This window comes from Pleurodeles waltl, chromosome 7 (assembly GCF_031143425.1).
Source record: "Pleurodeles waltl isolate 20211129_DDA chromosome 7, aPleWal1.hap1.20221129, whole genome shotgun sequence".
NCBI lineage: Eukaryota > Metazoa > Chordata > Amphibia > Caudata > Salamandridae > Pleurodeles > Pleurodeles waltl.
In genome coordinates, this window is record NC_090446.1 from 873,815,486 (window position 1) to 873,836,940 (window position 21,455).

Genomic DNA, 21,455 nt, shown 5'->3' on the forward strand with positions numbered 1-21,455 from the left:
CTAAATGGGGACCAGAAGCCACTGGCTGAATTTCCTCCACCACAGCAACAGTGCTGTGGAAGAAATGCAGTTCGAGAATTGGGGCAGAATGGCAATAGAAAAGTACTGAACAGGAGATTTCTCAGCAGAATATTTCCAGTTAGTGTGAGATTAGGAGCTGAAGCATCTTGGTTCTCATGCATCAATGCATTTAGCAAGATACACCTTTTGGACTAGGCTCTCTCTGTAGGGCTACGCTCAAACATTTTGCCTTTACCTCCCCTGTTTCAGAATTTTGTTTTTGCTGGTATTAGGACTCTGTGCACTTTACCACTGCTAACCAGTGCTAACGTGGTTGTGCTCTCTCCCTACAATTTGGCAAAACTGGCTTACACCTAATTGGCTCACCTAATTTACTATTAAGTCCCTACTATATATGGTAGTACATGAATCCATTAGTCGGCCTGAAGCACTCATTGCTCCACAAACTAAAGTAGCACTTTCAAACATGATTGAGGTCTGCCACTGCAGCCTGTAGTACAGTTTTACACTGACAATTCAATCAGTCCAAATAAACACTTTGCAAGGTCTAAACCTTCATTTTTAATATATATATGTCACCTCTAAAGGAGGCTCTATACAGCTCAAAGAGTAGGGTGTATTGTATTTAAAAAGTGGGACATACTTTTTAAGTTGTATATTTCCTGATAGTGAAAAACTCCCAACTTCATTTTTCACTACTACAAGGCCTACAACTCCTACAGGATAACATTGGCTTCACTAATTACATTTGATAAGTGTTAACATGTGATTGGGAAGAGGTAGAAATGCCATGTTCTGACTTGAATTATAATTTAAAATCCTCTTTTATATTAAAGTTGGAGTTTAGATTACAGTTTTGGCCTTATACGAGCTTCCAGCAGCCTGCACTTGTTAATAACCTCCCCATTGTGAAAGGGTATTGGGCCCAAGCAGTGAACAATAAGGGTCTAGGTGTCGGCAGGATGGTCCATCCTGTTAGGATGGCTGGGGCGGAGCTGTTCCCTGCCCCACTTACATTTCAAAAGGCTTGTCTTCAGCACATACAAAGAAATATGACACTAGTCTTTTGTTACCCCATACTTCTTTGAGCCTTTGCAGGGAATGAGGAGAACTTTCCAGAACCAAATGTAGGGATAGACTGGAAATTCCTCCACTACCAAGGATGGCACCAGGTGTACATATTGGACCTCCTATGCCACCGATCAGTACACTCATGGACATGTGGACATTGCAGAAGGACTGCCTTGTTCGCCAGAGGGCCACCCTGCTAATTAAGGCTTGCCTTATTCCCCAGAGGTCGGCCCTGCTGCTACCAAAGGACTGCCCTGCAGATTGAGGTCTGTCTTGTTCCCCAGAGGACATCTCTGCAGCTTGAGGCCTGCCCTGCTCTCTGAGAAGGAAGACTAAATCTGCTTTCTTCATCTCAGGCTAACCCGAGGGACTCCAAGTATAGTTGTCTGATCCTCTTGTTCTGAGCTACAGGGCACAACAAGTTCCAGAGACCTCCCTGCAACTGCTCAGTTGATCTTCTACAACTGGATCTACTTTGACCTTCAATTAGACCTGTCTGAGGCTCTGCTGGCCGATCCAAAAGGGAGTCCCTGATCAAGGGAATAACTTTTCAGAACTAGACATAAGCCCCACTACCAAGGATGGCACCAGGTAGAAATATTGGACCTCCCAAGCCACTCTTCAGTGCACTTGTGGACCTGTGAACATTACAGAAAAACTGCCTTGTTCCCCAGAGGACTGTCCTGCTGCTTGAGCTACCCTACTGCTGCCACTGGACTGTTCTGCTTCACGAAGTATGCCTTGTTCTCCAGAGGACTGCCCTGCTGCTTGAGGCCTGCACTGCTCTCTGAGACAGAAGACGGAATGTGCTCCATTCATCTCAGGCTACCTCGAGGGAATCCAAGTATCAGTTGGCTGATCCTCTTGTTCTGAGCTACAGGGATACAACAAGCTCCAGAGGCCTCTCTGCAAATGCCCAGCTGATCTGCTGTGACTGGACCTCCCTAAGCTCTGCTGGACTTGTTGATCCCAAAGAGTTGCCTCACCAGGTCCTGCACCCTAAGATGGCAACAAAGTGGCCTCCTCTTCAAGAAAAAGATGAAAATCCTGACGTTTGAGTTATATGCAATGCCTAACCTGCTCTTCACGCTGAATTTTTCTTCCTTGCGGCCTCCTGGAATGTTAATGGTAAACTTCATGCTGGAGTTCAAAGGTAACTCTTCAAAAGGACTAACCTGGTTCCTGTACCTGGCCCGTGCTCCATTACAGTCATCCTGAACTTGTGACCAGATAACTGCAAGTCGTGTTTTATGCTTCTTAGCACCATTTTTAATTAAAAAATAAAATTGCATATCCCCAGTTCTATTGATTGGATCTTTGTTGTTCTGGTATCATTTTCTTTTCAAACTAATTCTCTATTTTTCTAAATTAGTTTGGGATTTTTGTTGTGTTGTGGTTTTACTTTATTATTGTTTGTGTGCTGCATAAACACTTTATACTTTGCCTCTAATGTAAGCATGATTGCTTACATGAGAGGTTTAAGCACAGGGTAATTTAGTAACTTTTGTGTTTCATCCCGTCAAGGATTGTGGTTGTTTCCTGAGAAGGGTTTAAACCCCTCCTCCAACTAATAACCCAATTTCTTACAACACCTAATGGGTAAAAGACTCTGATACATCAAGCCACTTGTTATGGACAATAGTGGAGCTAAGCTGAATACAGCTCTGCGGAAATGATAACCCATTATGATAACAATACATTCTGCTGTAGGACGGCAATAGCAAACAATAATAAAGGTGGGATGTGTTGTCATGGTTTAAACTTTGATATGAGAAGTGCCACCAAGATAATTTTTGGGGAAGTCAAAGTTAAGTGCGCTGGACTAACGTTGGTACTAAGTGGACTACAGGAATAATGGTCATCCAAGTTATCACCTTTGTCCAGAAAAAAAACAGGTCTCTTGACAAGGAACAGATCAGATTATACAGACTACTCCCTTAAAGGGCTGATTATCCCTGATAAGCATAACAACAAATTCCTACAGAGTGGGTGATCCTAAAATGTGGTAGGTAGTACATAATTGATAAGAAATGTAAGAGCACAGGGGGCATACTTTTTTTTGTTTGTTTTTTTAGACGTCATGACTACCATTGCAGAATGCTGGGGCTGCTGAATGTCAAGGCTGTCCTGTGCTGATTCTTCTTCATTCCTATTTTTTCCATCGCCCTACACTTTCTGTATTGTTATCTCACTTCTCACTCTTCCAGGTTCTCTTTCCTCCCTTCTTTTTTTGTCACCGTCTTCCTGTCTTAATCTTCCTCCTTGTTTTCTCCCTTTTCTGTATTACTCCCTCTTTCCCTGGATCAAAGACTGATGATGGAAAACAAGTCACAGTCAACAAAAACGAGTGCTGATGTCAGTGTTCAACTCATGAAAACAATACGTGGAGAAAACCAAAATGTTTCTTAGGAACTCAACTCCTGCACTACTGAATGCCAGGGGGTTGCCGATACCCAGACTGCCTTGTCTTGACTCCATCTCATGTCTCTTCTTTCCAACTCTTGCACATTGCTTTTCGATTCTCCATGTCACTGTTTTCCTATTTTCTACTCCTTCCTTTCCCTTTTATGCCTTTCTCTTTTGCTCTGGGTCAAAGTCTGATGACGAAAAACAAGACTTTATCCCCTAAAAAGCAGTCCTGATGTCCACCACAAGCACACGCAGGAAAAAAATAAGCCAGTCTGTAACTCACCACTGGCAATCACCGGCAAGAACTACAAATATGACTATGTCATGTGTCTGCCTCGGCAGTTACCAGGGAAAGTAAATGTATTCATTCAAGTGTCTCTCCAACAGAACGTGGGTTCATCACAAATTATTGCATCCTGGTATGAGAGCTTATTCAGAGGTCCCAATAATTTCAAACCCTTGTGACAGACATCTGTTTTTGTTCTGTTGACTTTCTAGCTTTTTGCTCTATTGACCTTTTAGTGATGTGCATCATACACCGTAACTGCCCTATAACATTTTAAATCACTACTGTAAGGAAATGCCTCCTTGGCATGGTTGCCCCCTGACTTTTTGCCTTTGCTGATGCTATGTTTACAATTGAAAGTGTGCTGAGGCCTGCTAACCAGGCCCCAGCACCAGTGTTCTTTCCCTAACCTGTACTTTTGTATCCACAATTGGCAGACCCTGGCATCCAGATAAGTCCCTTGTAACTGGTACTTCTAGTACCAAGGGCCCTGATGCCAAGGAAGGTCTCTAAGGGCTGCAGCATGTCTTATGCCACCCTGGAGACCTCTCACTCAGCACAGACACACTGCTTGCCAGCTTGTGTGTGCTAGTGAGGACAAAACGAGTAAGTCGACATGGCACTCCCCTCAGGGTGCCATGCCAGCCTCTCACTGCCTATGCAGTATAGGTAAGACACCCCTCTAGCAGGCCTTACAGCCCTAAGGCAGGGTGCACTATACCATAGGTGAGGGTACCAGTGCATGAGCACTGTACCCCTACAGTGTCTAAGCAAAACCTTAGACATTGTAAGTGCAGGGTAGCCATAAGAGTATATGGTCTGGGAGTTTGTCAAACACGAACTCCACAGCACCATAATGGCTACACTGAAAACTGGGAAGTTTGGTATCAAACTTCTCAGCACAATAAATGCACACTGATGCCAGTGTACATTTTATTGCAAAATACACCCCAGAGGGCACCTTAGAGGTGCCCCCTGAAACTTAACCGACTGTCTGTGTAGGCTGACTAGTTCCAGCAGCCTGCCACACTAGAGACATGTTGCTGGCCCCATGGGGAGAGTGCCTTTGTCACTCTGAGGCCAGTAACAAAGCCTGCACTGGGTGGAGATGCTAACACCTCCCCCAGGCAGGAGCTGTGACACCTGGCGGTGAGCCTCAAAGGCTCACCCCTTTGTCACAGCCCAGCAGGGCACTCCAGCTTGCTGGAGTTGCCCGCCCCCTCCGGCCACGGCCCCCACTTTTGGCGGCAAGGCTGGAGGGAACAAAGAAAGCAACAAGGAGGAGTCACTGGCCAGTCAGGACAGCCCCTAAGGTGTCCTGAGCTGAGGTGACTCTAACTTTTAGAAATCCTCCATCTTGCAGATGGAGGATTCCCCCAATAGGGTTAGGATTGTGACCCCCTCCCCTTGGGAGGAGGCACAAAGAGGGTGTACCCACCCTCAGGGCTAGTAGCCATTGGCTACTAACCCCCCAGACCTAAACACGCCCTTAAATTTAGTATTTAAGGGCTACCCTGAACCCTAGAAAATTAGATTCCTGCAACAACAAGAAGAAGGACTGCCTAGCTGAAAACCCCTGCAGAGGAAGACCAGAAGACAACAACTGCCTTGGCTCCAGAAACTCACCGGCCTGTCTCCTGCCTTCCAAAGAACTCTGCTCCAGCGACGCCTTCCAAAGGGACCAGCGACCTCTGAATCCTCTGAGGACTGCCCTGCTTCGACGACGACAAGAAACTCCCGAGGACAGCGGACCTGCTCCAAAAAGACTGCAACTTTGTTTCAAGAAGCAGCTTTAAAGAACCCTGCAACTCCCCGCAAGAAGCGTGAGACTTGCAACACTGCACCCGGCGACCCCGACTCGGCTGGTGGAGAACCAACACCTCAGGGAGGACCCCCGGACTACTCTACGACTGTGAGTACCAAAACCTGTCTCCCCTGAGCCCCCACAGCGCCGCCTGCAGAGGGAATCCCGAGGCTTCCCCTGACCGCGACTCTCTGAAACCTAAGTCCCGACGCCTGGAAAAGACCCTGCACCCGCAGCCCCCAGGACCTGAAGGACCGGACTTTCACTGCAGAAGTGACCCCCAGGAGTCCCTCTCCCTTGCCCAAGTGGAGGTTTCCCCGAGGAAGCCCCCCCTTGCCTGCCTGCAGCGCTGAAGAGATCCCTTGATCTCTCATTGACTTACATTGCGAACCCGACGCTTGTTCTAACACTGCACCCGGCCGCCCCCGCGCCGCTGAGGGTGAAATTTCTGTGTGGGCTTGTGTCCCCCCCGCTGCCCTACAAAACCCCCCTGGTCTGCCCTCCGAAGACGCGGGTACTTACCTGCAAGCAGACCGGAACCGGGGCACCCCCTTCTCTCCATTCTAGCCTATGCGTTTTGGGCACCACTTTGAACTCTGCACCTGACCGGCCCTGAGCTGCTGGTGTGGTGACTTTGGGGTTGCGCTGAACCCCCAACGGTGGGCTACCTTGGACCAAGAACTGAACCCTGTAAGTGTCTTACTTACCTGGTAAAACTAACAAAAACTTACCTCCCACAGGAACTGTGAAAATTGCACTAAGTGTCCACTTTTAAAGTAGCTATTTGTGAATAACTTGAAAAGTATACATGCAATTGAAATGATTCAAAGTTCCTAATGTACTTACCTGCAATACCTTTCAAACAAGATATTACATGTTAAATTTGAACCTGTGGTTCTTAAAATAAACTAGGAAAAGATATTTTTCTATAACAAAACCTATTGGCTGGATTTGTCTCTGAGTGTGTGTACCTCATTTATTGTCTATGTGTATGTACAACAAATGCTTAACACTACTCCTTGGATAAGCCTACTGCTCGACCACACTACCACAAAATAGAGCATTAGTATTATCTATTTTTACCACTATTTTACCTCTAAGGGGAACCCTTGGACTCTGTGCATGCTATTCCTTACTTTGAAATAGCACATACAGAGCCAACTTCCTACATTGGTGGATCAGCGGTGGGGTACAAGACTTTGCATTTGCTGGACTACTCAGCCAATACCTGATCACACGACAAATTCCAAAATTGTCATTAGAAATTGATTTTTGCAATTTGAAAACTTTTCTAAATTCTTAAAAGACCTGCTAGGGCCTTGTGTTAGATCCTGTTTAGCATTTCTTTTAGAGTTTAAAAGTTTGGTAAAAGTTTGAATTAGATTCTAGAACCAGTTTTAGATTCTTAAAAAGTATTCCAACTTTTAGAAGCAAAATGTCTAGCACAGATGTGGCTGTGGTGGAACTCGACACCACACCTTACCTCCATCTACAGATGAGAGAGCTAAGGTCACTCTGTAAACTAAAGAAAATAACCAAAGGCCCCAAACCTACCAAAATACAGCTCCAGGAGCTTTTGGCAGAGTTTGAAAAGGCCAACCCCTCTGAGGGTGGCAACTCAGAGGAAGAGGATAGTGAATTGGAGGAAGATTCCCCCCTACCAGTCCTATCTAGGGAGGACAGGGCCTCTCAAGCCCTGACTCCAAAAATACTAGTCTGAGATACTGGCTCCCTCACAGGAGGGACCAGCAACTCTGAAATCACTGAGGATAACCCCAGTGAAAAGGACATCCAGTTAGCCAGGATGGCCAAAAGATTGGCTTTGGAAAGACAGATCCTAGCCATAGAGAGGGAAAGACAAGAGATGGGCCTAGGACCCATCAATGGTGGCAGCAACATAAATAGGGTCAGAGATTCTCCTGACATGTTGAAAATCCCTAAAGGGATTGTAACTAAATATGAAGATGGTGATGACATCACCAAATGGTTCACAGCTTTTGAGAGGGCTTGTGTAACCAGAAAAGTGAACAGATCTCACTGGGGTGCTCTCCTTTGGGAAATGTTCACAGGAAAGTGTAGGGATAGACTCCTCACACTCTCTGGAAAAGATGCAGAATCTTATGACCTCATGAAGGGTACCCTGATTGAGGGCTTTGGATTCTCCACTGAGGAGTATAGGATTAGATTCAGGGGGGCTCAAAAATCCTCGAGCCAGACCTGGGTTGACTTTGTAGACTACTCAGTAAAAACACTAGATGGTTGGATTCAAGGCAGTGGTGTAAGTAATTATGATGGGCTGTACAATTTATTTGTGAAAGAACACCTGTTAAGTAATTGTTTCAATGATAAACTGCATCAGCATCTGGTAGACCTAGGACCAATTTCTCCCCAAGAATTGGGAAAGAAGGCGGACCATTGGGTCAAGACAAGGGTGTCCAAAACTTCCACAGGGGGTGACCAAAAGAAAGGGGTCACAAAACCTCCCCAGGGGAAAGGTGGTGAGACAGCCAAAAATAAAAATAGTAAAGAGTCTTCTACAGGCCCCCAAAAACCTGCACAGGAGGGTGGGCCCAGAGCCTCTTCACAAAACAATCCTGGGTACAAGGGTAAAAACTTTGATCCCAAAAAGGCCTGGTGTCGAAACTGTAGTCAGTCTGGACACCAAACTGGAGACAAGGCCTGTCCCAAGAAAAGTTCCACTCCAAACTCCAATCCAGGTAACACTGGAATGGCTAGTCTCCAAGTGGGATCAACAGTGTGTCCAGAGCAAATCAGGGTCCACACTGAAGCTACTCTAGTCTCTGAGGGTGGGGTGGATTTAGCCACACTAGCTGCCTGGCCGCCTAACATGCAAAAATACAGGCAGCAGCTCTTTATTAATGGGACAAGTGTAGAGGGCCTGAGGGATACAGGTGCCAGTGTCACCATGGTGACAGAGAAACTGGTTTCCCCTGGCCAATACCTGACTGGAAAACTTATACAGTCACCAATGCTGACAATCAAACTAAAGCACATCCCATGGCAATGGTAACTTTAGAATGGGGAGGGGTCAATGGCCTGAAACAGGTGGTGGTCTCCTCAAACATCCCAGTAGACTGTCTGCTTGGAAATGACCTGGAGTCCTCAGCATGGGCTGAGGTAGAACTAAAAACCCATGCAGCCATGCTGGGTATCCCTGAACTGGTGTGTGTAAAAACAAGAGCGCAATGCAAGGCACAGGGTGAAAAAGTAGAGCTGGGGTCTGGAAAAATGGCCCAGCCTACCAAGAGAAAAGGAAAGTCAGTTGGGAAACCAACTGCAACACAGTCAGAAAAAGAGAACCTCTCTTCTCAGGAAGAAGTTCTGCCCTCTGAGGGAACTGAGCCTTTGGAGCTTGAACCTTATCAGGTTGAGCTCTTAGGCCCAGGGGGACCCTCAAGGGAGGAGCTGTGTAAGGGACAAGAAACCTGTCCCTCTCTTGAAGGCCTTAGGCAGCAAGCTGCTGAAGAGTCCAAGGGCAAGAAAAATGGAACCCATAGGGTCTATTGGGAAGATGGACTCCTGTACACTGAGGCCAGAGACCCCAAACCTGGTGCCACTAGGAGAGTGGTAGTGCCTCAGTCGTTCAGAGAGTTTATTCTGACCTTGGCCCATGATATTCCCCTTGCTGGGCATTTGGGACAAACCAAGACGTGGGAGAGGTTAGTCAACCACTTCTACTGGCCCAATATGTCCCAGAAGGTTAAGGAGTTTTGCCTCTCCTGCCCCACCTGTCAATCCAGTGGTAAGACAGGTGGGCACCCAAAGGCCCCCCTCATTCCACTTCCAGTGGTGGGGGTCCCCTTTGAAAGAGTGGGTGTGGACATAGTTGGTCCACTGGAACCTCCCACAGCCTCACGAAATATGTACATCCTAGTAGTAGTGGATCATGCTACTAGGTATCCTGAAGCTATTCCCCTTAGGTCGACTACTGCCCCTGCAGTAGCCAAGGCCCTCATTGGTATCTTTACCAGAGTGGGTTTCCCTAAGGAGGTGGTGTCTGACAGAGGTACCAACTTCATGTCAGCATACCTAAAACACATGTGGAATGAGTGTGGAGTGACTTACAAATTCACTACACCATACCATCCACAAACTAATGGCTTAGTTGAGAGATTCAACAAGACATTAAAAGGCATGATCATGGGGCTCCCAGAAAAACTCAAAAGGAGATGGGATGTCCTCTTGCCATGTCTGCTTTTTGCTTACAGAGAGGTGCCACAGAAGGGAGTAGGATTCTCACCCTTTGAACTTCTGTTTGGTCACCCTGTAAGGGGACCACTTGCTCTTGTTAAAGAAGGCTGGGAGAGACCTCTTCATGAGCCTAAACAAGACATAGTGGACTATGTACTTGGCCTTCGCTCTAGAATGGCAGAGTACATGGAAAAGGCAACCAAAAACCTTGAGGCCAGCCAACAGCTCCAGAAGTTTTGGTATGACCAAAAGGCTGCACTTGTTGAGTTCCAACCAGGGCAGAAAGTCTGGGTTCTGGAGCCTGTGGCTCCCAGGGCACTCCAGGACAAATGGAGTGGCCCTTACCCAGTGCTAGAAAGGAAGAGTCAGGTCACCTACCTGGTGGACCTGGGCACAAGCAGGAGCCCCAAGAGGGTGATCCATGTGAACCGCCTTAAGCTCTTCCATGACAGGGCTGATGTGAATCTGTTGATGGTAACAGATGAGGATCAGGAGGCAGAGAGTGAACCTCTCCCTGATCTTCTGTCATCAGACCCAAAAGATGGCTCAGTAGATGGAGTGATCTACTCAGACACCCTCTCTGGCCAACAGCAAGCTGATTGTAGGAGAGTCCTACAACAGTTTCCTGAACTCTTCTCCCTAACCCCTGGTCAGACACACCTGTGTACCCATGATGTGGACACAGGAGACAGCATGCCTGTCAAAAACAAAATCTTTAGACAGTCTGACCATGTTAAGGAAAGCATTAAGGTGGAAGTCCACAAGATGCTGGAATTGGGAGTAATTGAGCGCTCTGACAGCCCCTGGGCTAGCCCAGTGGTCCTAGTCCCCAAACCTCACACCAAAGAGGGAAAGAAAGAGATGAGGTTTTGTGTGGACTACAGAGGGCTCAATTCTGTCACCAAGACAGATGCTCATCCAATTCCTAGAGCTGATGAGCTCATAGATAAATTAGGTGCTGCCAAATTCTTAAGTACCTTTGACTTGACAGCAGGGTACTGGCAAATAAAAATGGCACCTGGAGCAAAAGAGAAAACAGCATTCTCCACACCTGATGGGCATTATCAGTTTACTGTTATGCCCTTTGGTTTAAAGAATGCCCCGGCCACCTTCCAAAGGTTGGTGAATCAAGTCCTTGCTGGCTTGGAGTCCTTTAGCACAGCTTATCTTGATGATATTGCTGTCTTTAGCTCCACCTGGCAGGATCACCTGGTCCACCTGAAGAAGGTTTTGAAGGCTCTGCAATCTGCAGGCCTCTCTATCAAGGCATCCAAATGCCAGATAGGGCAGGGAACTGTGGTTTACTTGGGCCACCTTGTAGGTGGAGGCCAAGTTCAGCCACTCCAACCCAAGATCCAGACTATTCTGGACTGGGTAGCTCCAAAAACCCAGACTCAAGTCAGGGCATTCCTTGGCTTGACTGGGTATTACAGGAGGTTTGTGAAGGGATATGGATCCATTGTAACAGCCCTCACTGAACTCACCTCCAAGAAAATGCCCAAGAAAGTGAACTGGACTGTGGAATGCCAACAGGCCTTTGACACCCTGAAACAAGCAATGTGCTCAGCACCAGTTCTAAAAGCTCCAGATTATTCTAAGCAGTTCATTGTGCAGACAGATGCCTCTGAACATGGGATAGGGGCAGTTTTGTCCCAAACAAATGATGATGGCCTTGACCAGCCTGTTGCTTTCATTAGCAGGAGGTTACTCCCCAGGGAGCAGCGTTGGAGTGCCATTGAGAGGGAGGCCTTTGCTGTGGTTTGGTCCCTGAAGAAGCTGAGACCATACCTCTTTGGGACTCACTTCCTAGTTCAAACTGACCACAGACCTCTCAAATGGCTGATGCAAATGAAAGGTGAAAATCCTAAACTGTTTAGGTGGTCCATCTCCCTACAGGGAATGGACTTTATAGTGGAACACAGACCTGGGACTGCCATGCAGATGGCCTTTCCAGGTTCTTCCACTTAGAAAATGAAGACTCTCTTGGGAAAGGTTAGTCTCATCCTCTTTCGTTTGGGGGGGCGTTGTGTAAGGAAATGCCTCCTTGGCATGGTTGCCCCCTGACTTTTTGCCTTTGCTGATGCTATGTTTACAATTGAAAGTGTGCTGAGGCCTGCTAACCAGGCCCCAGCACCAGTGTTCTTTCCCTAACCTGTACTTTTGTATCCACAATTGGCAGACCCTGGCATCCAGATAAGTCCCTTGTAACTGGTACTTCTAGTACCAAGGGCCCTGATGCCAAGGAAGGTCTCTAAGGGCTGCAGCATGTCTTATGCCACCCTGGAGACCTCTCACTCAGCACAGACACACTGCTTGCCAGCTTGTGTGTGCTAGTGAGGACAAAACGAGTAAGTCGACATGGCACTCCCCTCAGGGTGCCATGCCAGCCTCTCACTGCCTATGCAGTATAGGTAAGACACCCCTCTAGCAGGCCTTACAGCCCTAAGGCAGGGTGCACTATACCATAGGTGAGGGTACCAGTGCATGAGCACTGTACCCCTACAGTGTCTAAGCAAAACCTTAGACATTGTAAGTGCAGGGTAGCCATAAGAGTATATGGTCTGGGAGTTTGTCAAACACGAACTCCACAGCACCATAATGGCTACACTGAAAACTGGGAAGTTTGGTATCAAACTTCTCAGCACAATAAATGCACACTGATGCCAGTGTACATTTTATTGCAAAATACACCCCAGAGGGCACCTTAGAGGTGCCCCCTGAAACTTAACCGACTGTCTGTGTAGGCTGACTAGTTCCAGCAGCCTGCCACACTAGAGACATGTTGCTGGCCCCATGGGGAGAGTGCCTTTGTCACTCTGAGGCCAGTAACAAAGCCTGCACTGGGTGGAGATGCTAACACCTCCCCCAGGCAGGAGCTGTGACACCTGGCGGTGAGCCTCAAAGGCTCACCCCTTTGTCACAGCCCAGCAGGGCACTCCAGCTTGCTGGAGTTGCCCGCCCCCTCCGGCCACGGCCCCCACTTTTGGCGGCAAGGCTGGAGGGAACAAAGAAAGCAACAAGGAGGAGTCACTGGCCAGTCAGGACAGCCCCTAAGGTGTCCTGAGCTGAGGTGACTCTAACTTTTAGAAATCCTCCATCTTGCAGATGGAGGATTCCCCCAATAGGGTTAGGATTGTGACCCCCTCCCCTTGGGAGGAGGCACAAAGAGGGTGTACCCACCCTCAGGGCTAGTAGCCATTGGCTACTAACCCCCCAGACCTAAACACGCCCTTAAATTTAGTATTTAAGGGCTACCCTGAACCCTAGAAAATTAGATTCCTGCAACAACAAGAAGAAGGACTGCCTAGCTGAAAACCCCTGCAGAGGAAGACCAGAAGACAACAACTGCCTTGGCTCCAGAAACTCACCGGCCTGTCTCCTGCCTTCCAAAGAACTCTGCTCCAGCGACGCCTTCCAAAGGGACCAGCGACCTCTGAATCCTCTGAGGACTGCCCTGCTTCGACGACGACAAGAAACTCCCGAGGACAGCGGACCTGCTCCAAAAAGACTGCAACTTTGTTTCAAGAAGCAGCTTTAAAGAACCCTGCAACTCCCCGCAAGAAGCGTGAGACTTGCAACACTGCACCCGGCGACCCCGACTCGGCTGGTGGAGAACCAACACCTCAGGGAGGACCCCCGGACTACTCTACGACTGTGAGTACCAAAACCTGTCCCCCCTGAGCCCCCACAGCGCCGCCTGCAGAGGGAATCCCGAGGCTTCCCCTGACCGCGACTCTCTGAAACCTAAGTCCCGACGCCTGGAAAAGACCCTGCACCCGCAGCCCCCAGGACCTGAAGGACCGGACTTTCACTGCAGAAGTGACCCCCAGGAGTCCCTCTCCCTTGCCCAAGTGGAGGTTTCCCCGAGGAAGCCCCCCCTTGCCTGCCTGCAGCGCTGAAGAGATCCCTTGATCTCTCATTGACTTACATTGCGAACCCGACGCTTGTTCTAACACTGCACCCGGCCGCCCCCGCGCCGCTGAGGGTGAAATTTCTGTGTGGGCTTGTGTCCCCCCAGTGCCCTACAAAACCCCCCTGGTCTGCCCTCCGAAGACGCGGGTACTTACCTGCAAGCAGACCGGAACCGGGGCACCCCCTTCTCTCCATTCTAGCCTATGCGTTTTGGGCACCACTTTGAACTCTGCACCTGACCGGCCCTGAGCTGCTGGTGTGGTGACTTTGGGGTTGCTCTGAACCCCCAACGGTGGGCTACCTTGGACCAAGAACTGAACCCTGTAAGTGTCTTACTTACCTGGTAAAACTAACAAAAACTTACCTCCCCCAGGAACTGTGAAAATTGCACTGTGTCCACTTTTAAAGTAGCTATTTGTGAATAACTTGAAAAGTATACATGCAATTGAAATGATTCAAAGTTCCTAATGTACTTACCTGCAATACCTTTCAAACAAGATATTACATGTTAAATTTGAACCTGTGGTTCTTAAAATAAACTAAGAAAAGATATTTTTCTATAACAAAACCTATTGGCTGGATTTGTCTCTGAGTGTGTGTACCTCATTTATTGTCTATGTGTATGTACAACAAATGCTTAACACTACTCCTTGGATAAGCCTACTGCTCGACCACACTACCACAAAATAGAGCATTAGTATTATCTATTTTTACCACTATTTTACCTCTAAGGGGAACCCTTGGACTCTGTGCATGCTATTCCTTACTTTGAAATAGCACATACAGAGCCAACTTCCTACAACTACATAGAGCACATTCACATATTTAATGCTCCACTCAAACTAGATAGCCTACAAATACATATGTTTTTCCCTGCAACCTAGCCTGATGCTGTGCAGAGACAATCCATCTGCCCTTCCCTCGAACCGTGCTCTGTTCTGTGTTTCATGAAGGCAGTGTCGCAGTCTTTGCCTCCCATGCTGACAAACTTCAAGTCAGAGAGATACAGATCTACGAAGCCTTTACGAAATTGCAAAAGGTCCGGTTCAGAGAATCAGGCCGTTTGTGCCCGCAAAAGGCTTTTTGTCATGTATGAAACCCAAACAGCAATTCGGTAAATTGTTACCGAATCCCGATTTGAGTTTGCAACCAAATAACAACTCCGTTTTTAAAAGAGGCGCGTTTACGGTGTTCCTTCAAAATACCAATTTGAAATAGGATATACTAATATTTTGTGATTGAAATCCCCTTGCAAAATATTATTACTTTACCAACCACAAACATGTAGTAATAGCCAACTCGCCAACATAAAGGGTCCCCCCAAAGGAATGCTTTCCCTTTATGAATGTGCCAGAAATATGTTTTTTAAAGTAGTCAGTGGCCAGTGGCCAGTGACCAATAACTGCTAATACCCCCTTTCTCCTCTACAGTGCCGTCGCTGTGGTTTTCAACGTGGAGATCTTTACTAACATGGGTCAGAACTATAAAAGCTTCACCTAGTTACCTCTGAAAGCATATCCCCATGTCAAGACTTGCATTCAGTTTAGAGAGAGGTGTGGCAGTTTTTTAAAGTTATTTTCGGGCACACCTTGGCTGATTTAAGACATTCTAGGAAGTATTCCCTTCAATGCTGTAGTTTTGAATATTACTGTGAAATCTGGCAATCCAAATAAAATTCAAGCTGAACACTTCTGTATTTTATCTTTTCTCAAGACAAGATGACTATTGGCTTTGAATATCTCTCTTCGTGCACAGCACATCTAATGCCATAGATTACAGTGTGGTGTGTGGTTTGTTATCACAATATTGTAAGCACTGTTCCATATCTCGCCATATGTGCGTTTTAGTTATCGAGAGCCCTTGCGCCTGCTAACTTTCCTGCTCTGAAGCGTCTGCTTCCCTCACGCAGTACTCAAGAGATCAATGATAAGATGAACTGACAAGCTTGCTCTACATGCTATCACATTTTTCGGGCTCTAGTACCCTCCCCACACCACTGTAGTGAAGTTGCAATGTTCCATTTAAATTTCACTTTTTCGTTCAAATTACATTTTGTTTTTAAACGCAACATCAGTTTTTAAGGTGCCTTGATTTGTTTAGAAAACGTATTGCATGAAGTAAATAAACACCTGAGGAATCTGTTTTTTTTCACAAACAACCCATGCCAACAAACATGTGCACCCATCAACTAACCTAGCTCCCCATTTTCAACTGCTTCGAATGTCAGCCAAATGTCCAAGCTTGACGCCACATTTCGCATGTCCAGCACATGATTGGTCAGTTCTTCTGCTGACATAGCAGGGGAGACCTGCGTGTGAAGAAGAAAAAAAGCTGAGAAAAAAGCACTGAAGTATAAGGGCTGGAAACAGATGGCACATTTTAATAACACGCATCGGAAATGCCAATATGTCGGGCGTATAACTGAAAGCGTCTCTTCAGTCACCTGTGAGTTTAGGACTGGTGCAAATTGACTCCTTTTTGAGTGGTCCCCCGTGTTTTTCTCTTTTTTGGGGAGGGTAGCTTGTAATCTAAAGCTCCAACTGCTAGTGAGTGTCCTGTGTAAGTGTTCTTGACTACTAAAACAAGTCAAAATTAACTTAAAACCAGATTGGCACATTTATCTTTACTATAAGGCCCTAATATGTGGTGCAGAAATACACCCATGGTATGGACATTTAAATGCCACTCGTGGGCTGCAGTACCTATTGTGCCATCTAATTCTGTGACAGTGAAAACATGGCTCCTAGCCTGCTCTGTGTAGCTCGACAGCAACAGCAGCTTGAACCATGCCGCCCAGATATTTCACACTTCTTTTTGACTGGGAGGAAATATTGACGTTCAATACTATTTAAGACACCCATGAGCACACCTTTCTGCCCACAAGGTAGTGTGCATAATATTTAAGAGTGGCACATGTAACATTATAAGTGACATGTACCTCAAGTGACTAGGCCCAAAATGACATTGTAACTGGTCATGCTGTAACTGGTACATAGGAAAGGTGAAGGTATAGATTATATACTTAAACCTATAACTTCTGACCTGTACCAGCCACTGACTCCATTCAAAGAATTATTTTTATATTTAATAACAATTTAACCTAATGGTGAAATTTGAGTTTTTTAAAAACATATCGGAAATGTAGCTTTAAGAAAGTTTCATTCAACCAACCAGAAGCTTCTGGAGGTTACTTTGAATTAGCTCTCCAGCAACTGCTCAACCTGTACTTGGCCAGAATTAGACAAGAAAGAGATGTGTAAACAGCTTCCAGACCAGAGGCAATTGGCCTGGGAGTAGGAATATGCTTTCTTTCCCAGTCAGGAAGAACAGTTTGGGTGGTCCAGGAACTTAAGTAATTTAAAAGGGGCCTGCCCTGTCACAAGCAAATGTTTGGTGACACCTGGAAAACCTTTGTCCCCATAATCAGGCTCGCACCAAACTCATTGGGAGGAAAGCTACAAGACAACCAGTTTTAAGTGACCACAGAGGATGGGACTGCTCATTACCCTAGCTAAACAGGCTCTGCACAAGGGGAGAACACTTTCTGGAACTGTGGAAGGTCAGAAGATGGGTGGACATGCTGTCAGGGACCAGAGAGGAACCCAGAAGGGCTGAACCTGCTCCCTCTTGTTGCCTGAACAAAAAAGGGTTACTTGGCTGCTTTCTTGTGTGGCTATAGGGACACAATAAAAAAGGGGCTTTTACCTGCTCATCCGATCAATGGCAACTAAAACTGGAGTGGATCTGCTGTTGCACTCTGCCTGACACCCTGAGAGTCTCTATGTGCCCTTCCCCAAGGTCCTAGAGGTGTACTTGTGTTGTTGTGTAGGTACAAGAAAAAGTTTGGAAACTGAAAAATTGAATTTCTTACCATCTGAGCTCCAGGGGGACCTGCGGGAGAAAGTATCCAATCTGTAGTTTCATGGCGTCAGACTGAATTTGAGTTTCGCCCCACTCAAGACTGCCAGCACCTCCAAAAAAATGACTAAGTCCCATTCTGCATTAGGAATGCTCAGTGTACATCTCCAAACCTCAAGAAGCACAAACTAGCTTCAAGTATTCGGCTTTCAGATCCACGCTAGTGGCTATAATTTCAGAGGCAGCCCACTCAAGGAGGCTTTTTCTTCTTAAAAAGCGAGAAAGTCCCTTTCTGCATTGGAACTTAAAAGGTTTTTGATTTCCAGACTTTCACCAGGGCCAATCGACTTATTGTCTCTTAGAAGGGCACCACTATGGTTGGCCTCTAATCATGGCTAGGTCTGGTGTAAGAAAGTACCCTCTTTCCGGCATGGTACACCATTTTTTGCCTGTTGTCAGTATGTTTTGACTGTGTTCACTGGAATCCTGCTAACGGGGACCACAGTGACTATGCTGTCTCCCTTTAAACTTGGTTGCTTGGAACACACACTCACCACATTTGGCATACTGTTGCCCCCACAGAAGTCCCTAGTATTTGGTATCCAGGTGTCCAGGGCATTGAGGCAAAAGGGGTCCCCCATGGGCTACAGCATGAATTATGCCACCCACGGGAAGCCCATGCAAAATGTATCTGTAGGTCTGACATGGCAGCTTGTGTGAAAGGGCACATGGATCCTTTTCACTACAGGTCACTACAGGTCACTGCACCAGCTCACTGTAAGTCACCCCTATGGTAGGCCCTCCTAGCCCAGAGGGCAGAGTGCAGGTAGCTGTGTGTGAGGACATCCATGCATAAGCAGAGGTGCCCCCACAAACTCCAGCTCCATTTTCATGGACTTTGTGAGTGTGGGGACGCCTTTTTATGCGTGTACATAGGTCACTACCTATGTCCAGCTACATGATGGCAACTCTGAGCCTAGGTATGTTTGGTATCAAACATGTCGGAATCATACCCCAATACTGTTGCCAGTACTGGAAGTATGATTCCATGCACTCTGGGGGCTCCGTAGAGGACCCCCAGCATTGCTCTTACCAGCTTTCTGGGGTTTTCCGGGCAGCCCAAGGTGCTGCCACCCCTCAGGTAGGTTTCTGCCCTCCTGCTGCTTGATCAGCTCAAGCCCAGGAAGGCAGAACAAATGATTTCCTTTGGGAGAGCGGGGTAACACCCTCTTCCTTTGGAAATAGAAGTTACATGGCTTGGGAGGGGTAGCCTCCCCAAGCCCCTGGGATGCTTTGAAGGGCACATTTGGTGCCCTCCTTGTGTAAACCAGTCTCCACTTTTTAAAGGACCTCCAGTCCCTGCTCTGGTGTGAAACTGGACAATGGAAAGGGGAGTGACCACTTCCCTGTCCTTCATCACCCCAGGGGTGGTGCCCTGAGCTCTTCCAGAGGGCTCCTTGATTCTGCCATCTTTAATCCAAGCTGAGTGGCCAGGTCAGGCAGGTGATGTCAGAGGCCCCTCTTGATAGGTAGTCACCTGGCTAGGTGATGAATCCCCCTTCCAGAGCTATTTAGGGTCTCCCTCTTGGGTGGGCACTCAGATTTGACGAGCAAGGCTCCAGCAGGATTCCTCTGCATCGTTTACTTCAACCTCTGGCCACTGGAACTGCAACTGGACCCTTCAGGAACCAACAACCTGCATCAAGGGCTAAGACTCTGCTTGCAACATTGTTTCCACAGCTCCTTTCAGCTTCTGAAACATTTCCCCGGCTGTGCATCCTCTGAGGGTGGCAAGTCTTCAGCCTGCATGAGAAGGAAGAAGGAATCTACCTTGGAGTGAAGGAGTTACTCCCCTACATCTGCAGGCACCAACTGCAAAGACGACCGGCTGAGTGGATCTCCTCTCATCCTGAGCTGGTAGATCATGCATCCTGCATCATGGGTGGTTGTCTGGAGTGGTCCTCTTTGTACTCTCCAGCTATCCAACTTTGGTGGAGGTAAGCTCTTGCCTTCCCATGTAGGACAGTACCCCCGTGCAGCGCGTCTCTTGCAGCTACCAAGGCTTGTTGGCATCTCCTTCAAGGGATCTTCAGGCTCCGTGTAGCCCCAACCCCAGCACTCTTCCCTGTGACGCACAGCCCTCTGCATCCTTCTCCTGCGGCGTGGGACCCTTCTTCAGTTGTGCTGCGTGAGCTCCTCAGTGACTCCTGGGTTCTCTTCCAGTGGGTCTCCTATGGAGGCTGCCTTTTCTTCTGTGGACTCTCTGAATCACTGAGGGTTCCCTGGGACTCCCCTCCGTGTGTTGAATCCTCCTGGACCTTGCTGGTCCCCAGCAGCCCCACTTTTCGTCTACTGTGACTCTTGCCTTTGCTAAGGTTTGTTGGTAGCTTTTCACGCCACACGCAGACTGCAATCTTCCATCCGGCATGGGACATCGACTGCATCCTTCAGGAACCCTTAACCGACTTTAGGGCTGCATTGCTGACCGTCTTCGCCCTACCAGCGACCAACTCCTGCAACCATAGATCGGTGGGTAGTGGCTCCTGCCACCACCAGACAATTCTGCAACTTCTGGACTTATTCCCATTCTTTTTCAGTTCTTCCTCTTCAGAAATTCACAGCTGGTTTCTTGCAGTCTTGTCTGGGTGGTGTATTATTCTTCTTTTCCGTCCTTTTGGTGGTTTGGGGAAAAACCTGTATCTTTCTCCGTTCTTCCTGGTTACTGGGGGGGCACTGTGGTACTTACATTTTGGGGTTCCTAGTTCCTCCAGCTCCCCTCTACAGATTCCATGTACCTGGCTGGGGGTACTGCATTCATATTCCACTTTTTTAGTATATGGTTTGGGCTCCCCCATGTGCCACTATTGTTTATTTCTATTGCACTATATGCCTATTTCTGATTACTAGTGTACACATTTAGTGTGTTACATACCTCCTATTGGAGGGTTGCCTATCAAGTACTTTTTGGTAATTGTGTCACTAAAATAAAGTACCTTTATGTGTAAGTGCTGTGTGACTACAGTGGTATTGAATGAGCTTTGCATGTCTCCTAGATAAGCCTTGGCTGCTTAGCTACAGCTACCTCTAGAGAACCTGGGTTCTAGACACTGCCTACACTACACTAGTAGGGGATATCTGGACCTGAAATAAGGTGTAAGTACCTTAGGTATCCACCACACACCAGGCCAGCTTCCCACACCTGGTCTACCTCTTCCTTAGACTATTACTGGTGTTTTCATATGTCTGATTCCCTTTACTGGATTTTTGTCAGTTTGGTCTTATTTTGCTTACAAAATCTTTTTCTTTATATTACATTTGAATTGTGGAGTTTTATGGTGTTGTTATGGCTTCTTCTACAGTACATGCACTGCTTAAATACTTCACACACTGAGTCTGATTTAAACAGGACTGCTTTGTTGTACATCATCAGGGACTGAGCACACATGTATTTTAGTTTTTGTGATTTCTAGCAGGTGGTGGCCTTACCCTTTGAGGTGGACAATTAGCCACACTAAATAATATAAGGGATAAAGTTGTCCTTGCCGTATATTAGAAGGATGTTGCTAGTCACCAAGAAGTCGCATAACCACATGTAGGAACAAGGCAGACGACCAAGTCTCTATATAAGTTTATGGAACCCCGAGGTGACATGAAATATCCTTATGTATGACATGTGGTACTTTATCCCATATAATACATAGTCACACATCATCTTTCCCACAAACCACTTAAAATCTTGGTGCGTAGCTCTTTCATTTGAAAGAAAGCGCTTGTTTGCAAATATGAAGAACAGAATCTCTAGTGCAAAATTAAACATATTAAAAACCTGTGAGGTATTTGTTGAAAACAGCAAACAGCTCAATGCGTGCCAGCTTTTTAAAA

The 21,455-nt window shown here is 47.0% G+C and overlaps 1 protein-coding gene across 5 annotated transcripts in view; it reads right to left on the reverse strand.

The window, feature by feature from the left end:
* The window catches only part of ARAP3 (ArfGAP with RhoGAP domain, ankyrin repeat and PH domain 3), a 632,921-nt gene that overhangs the window by 44,893 nt on the left and 566,573 nt on the right, over positions 1-21,455 (reverse strand). For all 5 annotated transcript variants that reach the window (XM_069199483.1, XM_069199484.1, XM_069199486.1 and 2 more), the window contains one exon: positions 15,909-16,023. In XM_069199483.1, coding sequence (XP_069055584.1) covers positions 15,909-16,023 — 115 coding nt within the window. The remainder of the gene's footprint in view (positions 1-15,908; positions 16,024-21,455) is intronic.